At 41.9% G+C, this 12,882-nt stretch overlaps 1 protein-coding gene across 3 annotated transcripts in view; it reads right to left on the minus strand.

Annotated features, from left to right (window-relative positions):
• The window catches only part of LOC124721784 (protein artemis-like), a 188,763-nt gene that overhangs the window by 80,734 nt on the left and 95,147 nt on the right, over nt 1-12,882 (minus strand). For all 3 annotated transcript variants that reach the window (XM_047246901.1, XM_047246899.1, XM_047246900.1), the window contains exon 5: nt 3,303-3,410. In XM_047246901.1, the coding sequence (XP_047102857.1) occupies nt 3,303-3,410 (108 nt within the window). The remainder of the gene's footprint in view (nt 1-3,302; nt 3,411-12,882) is intronic.

Here is a 12,882-nt window from a genome sequence, read left to right on the forward strand (position 1 = left end):
GGTGGCGATGAATTACATGTGCACCCGCTGCTGAGACTGTAGCTGCACTGGCGTAACTGGAATCCGTGTTGGGAGGGGGGGGGTGGGGGGAGGGGGGGGGGGGTAAGGTCAGTGCCCTGTCTCCTTTCTCAGTGACCATCCCTGGCAGTGGCTGTCTGGCATCAGTGGACCAGGGCAACGGTGCATTACCACAATGCACCCTAGATGGTAACTCCCATTACAGACGGCTGCCTGCTGACTGTTCAAACTATAGTGACAGTGATGACTACAGAGATGGTGTCATTCTGGCATCCCCTAGGTAACAACCTGCATTATGACAGTGACTATTATGATGACTGCAATGAGAGCGATGACCCTGAACTGGTGGCGGCAGGGAGTGACACAGGCTCCGCATCACTCCAACACCTCACAACAGTTGAAGATGATGAGCTGGCTGCTGAATATGGCTTTCTGCTGCTGATGTTTATGGTTCTCCCTCCCCAGTAGGTCAGTGGAATATTCTGACGTTACTCGGTTGGCGTAACTGACCTGATTACTGCCTTCGATGTTGACACCCTGGTGTACCACGAGCTGCTTCCTGTCATGTCCTCCGCTGGTCAGTGATGCAGTGCTCTCCTTCGTGTTTCTTAACTAGGCACTCTGCTGATGCACGTGCATCACGGTACCACACTACTGAGCTTTGCAACAGAATGTAACACACATATGACTTCTAGCTTCCAATATTCCTTCAAATTTTAACTAATTTCATTACTGTAAGACTCATACCCTTAGCTAACTTAATCACTCTGAGGATTTGACCCCCTACATCATTGTTGCTGCTCTCAGGTAGGCTGCTCCATGTAATCTAGAATGACATTAATACTCAATCTGGGTTATTTGCCCAGTGGGTTTCTATATCTTGGACATAATGCATTTTGAACAGTCCCATGAATGCCACACAAGAGGTTGCATTTTATGCGTGGAATAGGGTAATAAACAGATGGAGATGGTTATCTGTTGCTTCATCTGTCACACAAATGTGATGGCTCACCTACTCTAAGACTCAGGTGCTGTGAGAAATAAATTCCGATATTTCGAAACAGAGCTCAGTACATACTTTAGTCAGACTCTAGCTGTCTCACATTAGCGAACTCTCCCATAAAGGGCACCTTTCCTCTGTATTCATCATAATTTTCAGTAATTATAGTATGTTTTGGGTAAATTAAAAACAATGTAAATCAGAACATATTCATTTTCTCAAAGGTAAGTCTCTTTCTTGGTAATTATTGCTATGTTATTTGTTGCCTGCCCACCACCCAGCATGCAATCTCGTATTTGTGAAAAGGCTCCGGTCCAGAGTTGAGTCAACAGGAGTATCTCGTTTTTGCATTCAATACCACCTTGCAGTAAACACTGCTGGATTTTCTGTTGTGGGATGTTGCAGCTGCCAACCCGCTTTTCTGGAAAATTGTCTTGGCAGTCCAGATGAGATGGCTCAAGTGCGCACCTTTTGGGACTGGATTCAGGGTGGTAAAAGTTTTTATGCTCTGTGATTAACTCAAGTGTTGTCCACAGGTTCGTCCTGCTCACCACAGAGGACCAAGCTGTCAAGTTGTCATCTCTCTGGGGTTGCATCCTTACATCTCCAGCTTCCACATGTGTCACACAGTGGTATGTCTCATATGAAGGCACTAGCACATGGCATATCTATTAGACAACGATTGAGTGCAATATTCAACACCTTGGAAAAGAGCATGCATGGCCTGTGGACAGAACCAGACAGCACCACTGCACAGTTCCCCCTGGACCCTCATATCCAATAATGGTTGGCAATTTGTGTCACAGGAATTCAAGGCTTTCTGCATTTGTAATGTTTTACCCAGCTTCTAACTCAGAAGTGGAGTTATTCGTGTGAGCCTTTAGGGCATATAGAATGTTAATGCAACCAAATCCTGAGTACTGCTCGAGTGTTTGGGATCCCCACTAGATCGGAATAAATGAAGCAATTCAGAGGCAGACTGCTAGATTTTTTTGATCAACATGCGAGTATTATGGAGATACTTTGTGAACTCAAATGGGAATCCCTGGAGGGAAGACGATCTTCTTGCAGAATACTATTGAGCAAATTTAGAGAATCAGCATTTGAAGCTGACTGGCGAACTACTATACTGCTGCCAGTGTACATTACGTGCAAGGGCCACAAGGATAAGAGAAATTAGCACTCATATGTAGGCATATAAAAAGTAATTTTTCCCTCACTCTATTTGTAAGTGGAACAGGAACGGCAACTAGTAGCGGTACAATGTACCCCCCCCACCACGCACTATATAGTGGCTTGTGAAGTATGTATGTAGATGTAGGTGTAGGTGTAGGCAACAGCCTGTGCAGTGTAGTGGGCACTGGTTACTTTAGCCTGCAGAAACACCAAATGTGACCACAAGATGTAACTGATGACACACCCATCCACTCCTGCCCCCGTGTTTACTGAGACTTGTTTGCTTCTAGTATCGTGTACTTTCAACAGTACGTGTTAATGCCATTAATTACGATACACCCTGTATAAGCTCACTGGAGAAAATATTAGCTGACTCTTTTCATGTTTTGACCAAACTGGAAGGATGACATCACTGTGGTGGGGGTATTGCTCTGGGTTGACTTGGAGATTTTCAATGGGGGCTTCAGTGAGGTTTCACCTGTAGAGACACTATAACCACTCCAACTGTGACTGTGACTTTTGAATCAATCACAGCTTTAATTGTTAGGTTCAGGACACTCAAAGTCAAGTTTATCAACACCTGCATAAAATTTGTTTTCGACAAGTGAACCTGAAACTTTCCATAGGCCCCATAATTTTCTTCCTGGAAGACTGGACTGCTAAAGCCACAGTACTTATTAAGATGACAAAGAGCAAAGTCTGGTCATACAACACACAGATTTGACTATTCTGATTTGATTTACTTGTCACTTTACTTGAAGCATACAACCTATTTTAAATAATCAAAATAATCTCAGGACATCAGGAATTAACTTGTTACCTGGACACAAATTTGCTGTAAATAATTGAGTGTTTATGTACTCTGTTCTCTTCTCAACTTTACAAAACAAACATGGTCGCACCAGAGAAGGAAAAGAGCAGAACATTAGTCCTTGGTCCTTTTTTCTTTTTTTTTTTTTGTAGGAAAAAGGCATATATCAATAAAAATGCTTGCAAGACATTATAGGGAACATTGTCTTATTCCAAAAAATTGTATACAAATTAACTACCAATTGGCAAAAGAAACTGACAGAACTCTAATTTTACATAAAACATAATTCACACATACCTTTCCATCCTTTCCTGAGGATTCAAACCACATAGCAGATGGTTTTATAATTCTGGTGTGATAGTCATCTCCAGGCCAAGAAGGTAGAGACAAATTTTGAACTTCATTCTGCATACACGGAAAGAATTAATAAATATGAAAATGTAGTAATTCTATAGGAAATATTGGAGGTCATTAATTTAAAGCACGTTAGACATATGAGTACCTGTGAACAAGTAATCCATGCAAGTAAAAGCAATAGTATGATAAACAAACAATAGTGAAATCCAGACAAACTTTAGATACATGTCTTGAGAAGATGCAGCCAGGTAACATGAAGAAAGGTGAAACTTCCTGGCAGACTGTGCCAAACTGGGGGGACTGTGCCAAACTGGGGCTCAAACCTGATAGCTTTGCCTTTTGCGGGCAATTGCTCTACTGACTAAGATGATCTTACCTCACGGCTTTACTTCCACCAGTACCTCATCTCCTACCTTCCAAACTTCACAGAAGTTCTTTTGCATGCCTTGCGGGACTAACTCCTGGAAGAAAGGATACTGTGTAGACATGGCACTTCCACCAGTACCTCATCTCCTACCTTCCAAACTTCACAGAAGTTCTTTTGCATGCCTTGCGGGACTAACTCCTGGAAGAAAGGATACTGTGTAGACATGGCATAGATACTGTGTAGACAGATGGTTTCCAGAAACGAAAGGTTCTAGGTTTGAGCCCTGCTCCAGCACATAGTTTTCTTCTGCTGAGAAGTTTCAAATCAATGCACACTCCACTACAGGGTGAAAATGCATTCATTAAGAATGATATCAAAAATTGTGAAAAATAACTCTTAGTGAAAAAGTCACATTTTCTGTGATAAGACATTCTGTGGCCGAAAGTAATTTTCAGTCAAATGTTTTACTAATCCCATAAAACTTACAGATTTTTTCCATTTTTTACAATATATGTTGTGTTTGTCATTGCTATTGTTGTTGTCTTCAGTCTGAAGGGTGTCTTGATACAGTTCTTCACACTCTTCATCATGTGCAGTGCAAGCCTCTTCATCTCCAAATAACTACTACTCATCTCCGGCTCTCCCCAATTCTATTCACTATCTCCATCCTCCCTACTAGATACACGATCTACCCATCTAATCTTTGGCAATCTTCTGTAACACCACATTTCAAAAGCTTCTATTCTGTTCTTGTCTGAACTGTTATTGTTCACATTTCACTTGCATACAACACTACACTACACACAAATGCCTTCAGATAAGACTAACATTGAAATTTATATTTGATGTAAAAAAAAATCTCTTTTCCCAGAAATACTTCTCTTGTCATTCCATTCTGCATTTTATATTCTCTCTAGTTCGTCCATCATAAATTATTTTATTGCCCAAACAGCAAAACTCATCTACTTTTTATGTCACATTTCCTAACCTAATTCCCTCAGCAGTCCTTGGAACATAGGAGACGAGGTATTGGCAGAATTGAAGCTGTGAGGACAGGTCGTGAGTCATGCTTGGGGAGCTCAGATGGTAGAGCACTTGCCCGATAAAGGCAAAGGTCCCGAGTTCGAGTCTCAGTCTGGCACACAGTTTTAATCTGCCACGATGTTTCATACCAGTGCACACTCTGCTGCAGTGTGAAAATCTCATTCTGGAAGCATTAGTACTGTTTAATTTATGCTCTGTGTAAAATTCTACCCAGCACCTTTCTCTTTTATTCCTTTCTCCCAGCCCTCATTGTCTTAATCTTTTTTCTTCTCTTCCTCTTTCTCTTTCTCTCTCATATCATCAAATTCCAGTCACTCACCACAATTAAGTTTTCCTCTCCCTTAACTATATGAATAATTTCTTTTGTCTCATCATACATTCTTTCCATTTCTTCACCATCTGGGGAGCTAGGTGGCTTACAAATTTCAATTACGGTGACGAGTGTTAGCTTTGTTTTTATCTTTGCTACTGCAATGCATTCACTATGCTGCTCATAGCAGCTTACACACATTGCTATTTGCTTATTCATTACTAGCCTTTGGCATGCATTACCCCTATTTGATTTTTTTTAATAACCCTTACTCACTTGATCAGAAGTCCTGTTCATCCTGACACCAAACTTCACTAATCCCCACTACATCTAATTTTGACCTATCCATTTCCCTTTTCAAATTTTCTAATCTACCTATCTGATTGAAGGATCTAATATTCCACGCTCCAATCTGTAGAATGTCAGTTTTGTTTTTCCTAATGGCGACATCCTCCTTGGGAATGAGGGACTATTTTACCCCTGGACTATTTTACTTAAGAGGACGCCATCATTGAACAATAAAACAGAGCTGCATCTCCTCAGGAAAAGTAACAGATGTAGTTTCTCCTTGCTTTCAGCCATTCAAAGTACCAGTACAAAAAGGCCATGTTGGCTATATTACAAGGCCACATCAGCCAATCATCCAGACTGTTGCTCCTGTAACAACTGAAAAGACTGTTGCCCTCTTCAGGAACCAAACATTTGTCTGGCCTCTCCGCAGATACACTCTCCGCCCCGCCCCCCTCCCCAAAACCCTGTTCCTGTGTTTATGCATACATAATATGAAGAAAGCCTAGGCAATCAAAATGTTCACGGAAAGATGTCAAGTATTGATAAAATAAATGTGTGTGGGGTTGTTGTTAAAATGACAATGGAGTGTGAGAACAGAGGTGGAATGTTAACTTCCTGGAGCCAGATTATCATCTTGAAAAGCTGAAAAGAATAGGGTAAATGATTACATGCATGTAGGAAGACAGCAGTCCTCCAAAGATTCTATACACATTTCCCAGAGAAGTTGTATGGCATCCACATGAGTAGTTACAATATTCTTCTCATAGAGAAAGTATGCACACTAGTCAGCTTACTATACAGGGGTTAATGGCTTTCTCTCACCATCAAGTTTGTTCTGGGCACTCACCTGCTGCCACAAATTCCAGTATCACAACTGTCAAAACATACACAATCAAGGGAACAATTAATCATGACAGGAACCAGAGAATTTAGTTTAAAAATGCAATATGTGACTGGTAACCCACTGGGCTACCACACCCTTCAGCAGAAACTGAACACTCAATGCCTCTGCCTCCTTAGCCAGTCGCAGTCAAAACCAGTCTTCTAACAGCCTCCCCAACCACGGGGTGCCTCGTGCCACTCCTCCGCAGCAACAGCCAAGGGAATCAGTGCAGTGCTCCACAAAGGCTTGCTGATCCAGCCATGATGCTTGTTGCAGGGCTCAGCCATCAGAGAGCAGCAGCACTCCACCTGGCGCAAATTTACCAGGCATGATGTCTGCGCCAGCACCCACCATTGCCATGCCAAACTCTGACCATCTATTTATCCTGAGGTCATGAGCTGCTAAAGCACTTCTTTGCTTGCAGTGTTACAGTCTACCTACTGTCTCTGCATACAAGCTATTCATGCTGTTATTCTAGATTACTCTGTCGGATTTGCTCTATGAAACTTTTCATTACACTTGTGAAATTTTGCACGGTACCGTGTGCTGTGAAATATACCTGTTGACTATACTACTGTACTTTTATTTATGCTGCATATCGCAACATAAATGGTGGTGATAGTGGTCAAACCTAGTGCTATGTTGTGTAAACATACACCCAGCATAGCGTCAGCCGCTGCCAGGCTTGTCTATAGAGGTCATTTTTCAGTAGTAGCAGCTGGAAGAAAAGAAGTGCCAGGAGGCTCCTTTGCCCAAATTACTATCAAATCAGATGGCAATGCATTCACTCCTGTTCCAACCATACACCAAAACACCCGAGGATTGGGATGCATATAGGAAGCAACTCTGACAGCATTTTGCTGCGTCAAGGAAGTACTCTCTGAAATGCTTATCTGAACCGGAATTGTCATGTTACATTGCACTGATTGGAATTTTATAAATATGAAAAACAGCCCAACCAGTCATGCTGTAATAATAATAATAATAATAATAATAATAATAATAATAATAATAATAATAATAATAATAATGTCGTGTGGCTAGGGCCTCCCGTCGGGTAGACCGTTTGTCTGGTGCGAGACGCCACTTCGGCGACTTGCGCGTCGATGGGGATGAAATGATGATGATTAGGACAACACAGCACCCAGTCGCTGAGTGGAGAAAATCTCTGACCCAGCCGGGAATCGAACCCGGACCCTTAGGATTGACAGCCTCTCGCACTGACCACTCAGCTACCGGGGGCGGACAGTCATGCTGTGCCTGGATGGCTGAATTACATAGGCTTAGTAGAAAGTGCCATTTCATTACACTCAGAACTAGGGGATTGTATATGGAGGTTCTGATTTGAGAGGCTATTACTCGTGCAGCGATGTGGAAGCAATCATATCATCCCATGCCCCTTCACCTTGAGGGAATTACAATCTTTCATCCTGAACCACAGATTACATGCCTTCACCATATTGCTACTAAGCATAAAAAGTAACACACACTTGACAACCCAAGCGTCATTCACTGAAATGGCTGACAACTCAGACGGAAAATACACACTGGAACGTAAGCGGTTAAAAAAATGCCATTTGGTCAGGAAATGGTGAACTGTCAAAGGTTGATGACAATGAGCAAAAAATGGTGAGGGATTACTACTCAACAAATGGTTATGGCTAAATGCAACCTAGTCAAAAAGATCTCCTCGTGATGAGAGGGCTGAAAGCAGGTCGACCAAGCTGCTGGGAGAGGTTTCATTCTGAAGAGCTTGTTCCCATGAAGAGGTGGTACCAAAGAGACACCATTTGCTGACGGATGGCAATGCAGAGATCATCCAAAGGAATGGAACAGCTAGCAGCCAAGGCAGGACTGCAGCCTTGGTAGCAGTGTCAGCAGCCGCATTTCCCATCAGAGCGATGTGAGCAGGAACGCTAATGAACATAACATTGCCTCCCTCAACAGTGAGCAAGCAGAAGCTTTCTTGGACCCATTGCACAAAAGAATGGACTGTGCACAGCACAGAGAGGTTCTGAAGAGCACCGAGAGAATCAGAGCCTATGACACAATTAAAAAGCCTGTGTCACTGAATGTACTGGCTGGCCTGATAGAGAGCAAAGAGCTCTTCTGTAAAAGCTGAACAGTGTTTTGGAAGCCGACACCAAAAGTGGTTGGTGCCAATGGCGAAGACACACTCAACACTATGGTCAGTGTTAGAGCCATCAGTGTACACGAAGGTCCGATCGCCAAGTAGCATGTGAAGACAGAGAAACTTCAATGATAGATCCAATCTAGAGTAGAGGCCTTAGGGAATGAAGACCAAGATGAACACAGGCCACCACATGATGCCAAGGCAGTGAAAGGTTCACACCCATCGGGAACGTGACAGCTAGCGTGAAGTTAAGCTGCCAGAGGAATGGCTGAAAGCAAACTCTTGGAGGTAACAGGAGGAGGACATACTCCATACTGGCAGTCAAGGGAGTTATCATAAAAAGGGGGCATAGAGCAGATGGCCAGGCATGGCAGACAAACGGCATGCGTATCTGCTGAGGAGAACACCACGCCAGTATGACAGTGGCTGTTCGGCAGCTTCTTCATACAGACTCACAACCGGGCTAGTGTAAAAGGTGCTAGTGACCAAATGTATTCCATGATGTGGATTGTGTTATAATGGTGTAAGATGAACAGATGTGCAGAGGAATAAACAAAACACCCATAGTCTAGTTTCGAATATACAAGGGGTCAGTACAAATGGAGGAGGGTGGTCAGATCTGCTCCCCGGGAAGTACCACTTAACGTGCACTGTCCAAGATGCGACAGTGGCTTGCAGCAGTAACAGACATCTCTCCTCTGCCTGCCGCCCCCCCCCCCCCTCTCCCCCAGTGAAAGAGCCTCCTCTGCTCGCTCAGGTAGATGGCAATATGACCAAATTTTGTGTGCAGTCACCGCTGTTTCACAAGGCGCAGCCAACATGCAGTCATGGTGCTATCCAGCAGTCGGCAACGGCATGGAGAGAAGTGTGGCCAAACTGGATCTAACTTTGAACTACACAGATATTTTTACTACAAGAAGAAGAGGATGACATGGTAATATTAATGTGGTCCTTCAATAGGAGGAAGAAAACTAGGATTAATAGTATTTTTGTGGCACAAGACAGTGAAGGTTGTTGTAACACACTGATTAAGAGGCACCTTTTAAATGACGACACCAAATTCAGAGTTTATTTTATGTTAGTTTGCGCATATTTTGCAACTTACAGAAAAAAATGTGTAACCTGTTCGAGCATCAGTGCGACTGAAAAACTCGCAGTGATGTTATTTTTCTTCTCTTATATACAACAATTTGGCTACAATTGTTAAAGTTATTATCTTTACTCTTTATCAGAAATATCAATGTTTTAATAACTCATTAATATTTTTACAAATCATGTAACATTAACTAAATCCTCATTTCTTATTAAGAGCAAATGTTTTCAGATGGTAATTGAACCCCTTCCTGTTACATGCTGTCATATTTCTCCTTTGAGGTGAAGACAGGGAAACATTCAGAAAATACCTATTTACTAGCATTCTTGGATATTGTTTAGGTAATACCTTCTACATGGTATGAATCACTGTGATAAAAGTCCTTATTTACTCTCCCAACATCAACAGGTTTATAACAACAAAGAGAGAGAGAGAGAGAGAGAGAGAGAGAGAGAGAGAGAGAGAGAGAGAGAGAGAGAACTTTATGCAGTATTCACTAAAATGGCCAACTGCTTTTATGAAACTTACAAAATAAGGTAAAAAATTAAACAAGACTTTAATTTTATAGTAAAAGGAACTACTTCAACCTCTTAAGAGCACTAGTCTCAAATAATATCAGTCTGTTCTGATATATTCTTAAAATTCTAATTTTTTAGTTTCATATCCATCACTTAACTCCAAATTTCATACACTTTTTTGACTGGACTAAAATACTGGGGGTTGGGGTGTTCTTATAGTCACACCCATGTTCAGCAGAAATAAATTTACATCTCACTTCATAGGTGCATCTAAGCATTTTATTTTCAATTCTGTGGATGCTTTCTCCCTTTCAGTCAGACTTTTTTTAAAAAAAAGGAAGATTTCCAGGTTAAGTGATATGGACAACTTCTGTACTGTCTCTGGAATCAGTCACAGTGTTTGAAACAATATTATTGGTCTTTTCTTCTGAATAAAAGAGTCAAATATCAGAGACAGATCTGCAACAAAATATTTCCCGTTTTAGTTAATCAAATGTATCAATACAGTGGTTGCTCGAAGTCCAGGGACACATCTGCATTTAGTTTAATCTACATGTATTCCTTATGTAACAATATTTCCATCAATGTTTTATGTGGTGTTATTACAGATCTGAATTACAAGTTTATAGTTAAAATTTCACTGCTCTGGCTCTAATACTTTTGGAGACTTCTGTTTTGTAAAGAGCTGAAAAAATACTTTTTTCCGACTGAAATGTTTTCTCTCTCTGAAACAGCTAGTTCTATTGCTATGAAATTTTTAATGCTGCCTAATTACACCGTAACAATCACAAATACAATTATACAAAGTGTGAAAAAAATTCCATCTGATATGGTTACCTCTCTAACTTAATTTTCCCCGATAAATTTGGTGGTTAAACTGGTCAGTTTCACGTCACAATAACTACTGATTGGCGACACTTGCACAAATTCAGACAGTGCAGTTTTCTCAATGTCTTGTTTGTGATACATCCACAGACAAATTAGGGCTAAATATTGCCAATTGGTAAATCACGGAATGAAACTGGTCAGTTCTGACACCGAGTTTATTGGGGAAAAATTTTGTTTGAGAGGCAACAAAATGAGAGGGAACTGCACGTGCAAGCAGGTGGCCTCTGTCACTGCGGGGTATCATGTTGCAGCTGCAGGCTGCTGTCACATCTTGCACAATGCCCCTTTAGGATATGTAGTAGGACATTGAGGGACTGGGTACAGGGTGCTGCCAGGTAAGGCACATGGAAGGACCAAGAAATTTCCCTACCAAACATGAGCCACAGGAATTTCATAGTTTCAGCAAATGGAAGAGTAACAGGCCCAAGATGTAAAGACGGTGGAAAAAAATTCATGCAGACGGCTTTGTCAGTGGGAAAGCAAAAGTCATTGTTGATGCTTCACAAGTAAAGATGATAAAGACATTGCCGAAGCTGCAGCTCAAGGAAACATGTCCGTGGAGGACTGGAATAGGTGGCAAAGCCATCAATGAAAAGGGAGGCGGAAATGCCTGTTGGGAGATGATTAGGTTCATGGCTACAGCAAAGAGAATAATGTTCAGAACGGAGCCTTGAGATGCCCTGTTCTCCTGGATAAAAGTGTCTGACAAGGCCGAACCCACACATACTTGAAAACTACTGTCTTTTAAAAATTCCTGAAGGAAATGGGGCAGGCGGCCTCAGTAAGTGCCCACTTGTATAGAATGAGAAGGATACCAGTCCTCCAACAGGAGTCGTAGGCTTTATCCAAATCAAAAAACATATCCAAAGTCTGGTATTTCCGCAGAAAACCATTCATGACATGGATTCACAAAGTGACAGATACAGCTGGTTGTGGCAGCCAGCACATCTGAATGGGGATCAGACACTATATTAGCACACCAAAATGCCACTGGCTCTTAAGAACCGATTGCTTATGCTTCAAAATCGCCCAACACAGCCCATAACACACATTCCCAGATTGAACAGGAAGCATTCATGATCATTTTTGCACTAACAAAATTCCATGATTTTTCTCTACAGCACAAAGAACCACTTCATCACTGACCAAAAGCCTCATACTGCTCTCTATCGTGCCACCTAAGCTAACCCATCAAACAGCCCATTGTCTCAAGTGTTTGGTTCTTTTCCTCAGCAGGTATAACTATGAGATACATTTCCGCCTACACCCTGTCATGCTTCCTGATGGAACTAAATCTGACGTTTGATCAAGACGAGGTCCTTTGTTTCCATTTACATGATAAGACCCAGCATGCTGTGGATCACTTTCCTATCACCAAATTGTGTATCACAGGTGCCATGGTTACAGACACAACATTGCAGCATGTGTCAATACATCCTGCAGGGATAGCTGGACCGGCTCTCCAACCAGAAATCTAGCCCACTACAGCATGATTTTCAACTCCGTCATAGCCTCATTCTAGTAGATCGCATCATTTTGCTAACAACAGATCAAAATTTTCCATGAGTGGACTTTCCAGATAGCTTTCAGCCAGATATGCTGTGCCATCTGCTGCTTGTCAGGTGTTATGTCAACTGGCCTGGTCTTGACAGGCAGAGTACCTCAAAGGAAATTGTCATAAATGTGCAACACACCAAACAGCATCTCGCGTCATTCTCTCCCTGGCTGGTGCCCTCCCTCACAGCCTTGGGTAAGCATTCATTTCTATTTTGCTGGCACTTTTTTGGATGTCATCTGGTTATCAGTCATTGACACTTACTCTAGGTTCCCCTATGTTATTAACAATCATTCCACCAGCATGAAAGCTGCTATTTAAGTCCTCACAAAATTTTCATCATAGAAAGTGTTTTCTGCACAATTCTGTCAGATAAGTGGCCACAATTCTGTGCACAGCTTTTTGAAAATTTCTGGCAGCAGAATGGTCTTCAACAC

Source organism: Schistocerca piceifrons, chromosome X (genome assembly GCF_021461385.2).
Source record: "Schistocerca piceifrons isolate TAMUIC-IGC-003096 chromosome X, iqSchPice1.1, whole genome shotgun sequence".
Classification (NCBI taxonomy): Eukaryota; Metazoa; Arthropoda; class Insecta; order Orthoptera; family Acrididae; genus Schistocerca; species Schistocerca piceifrons.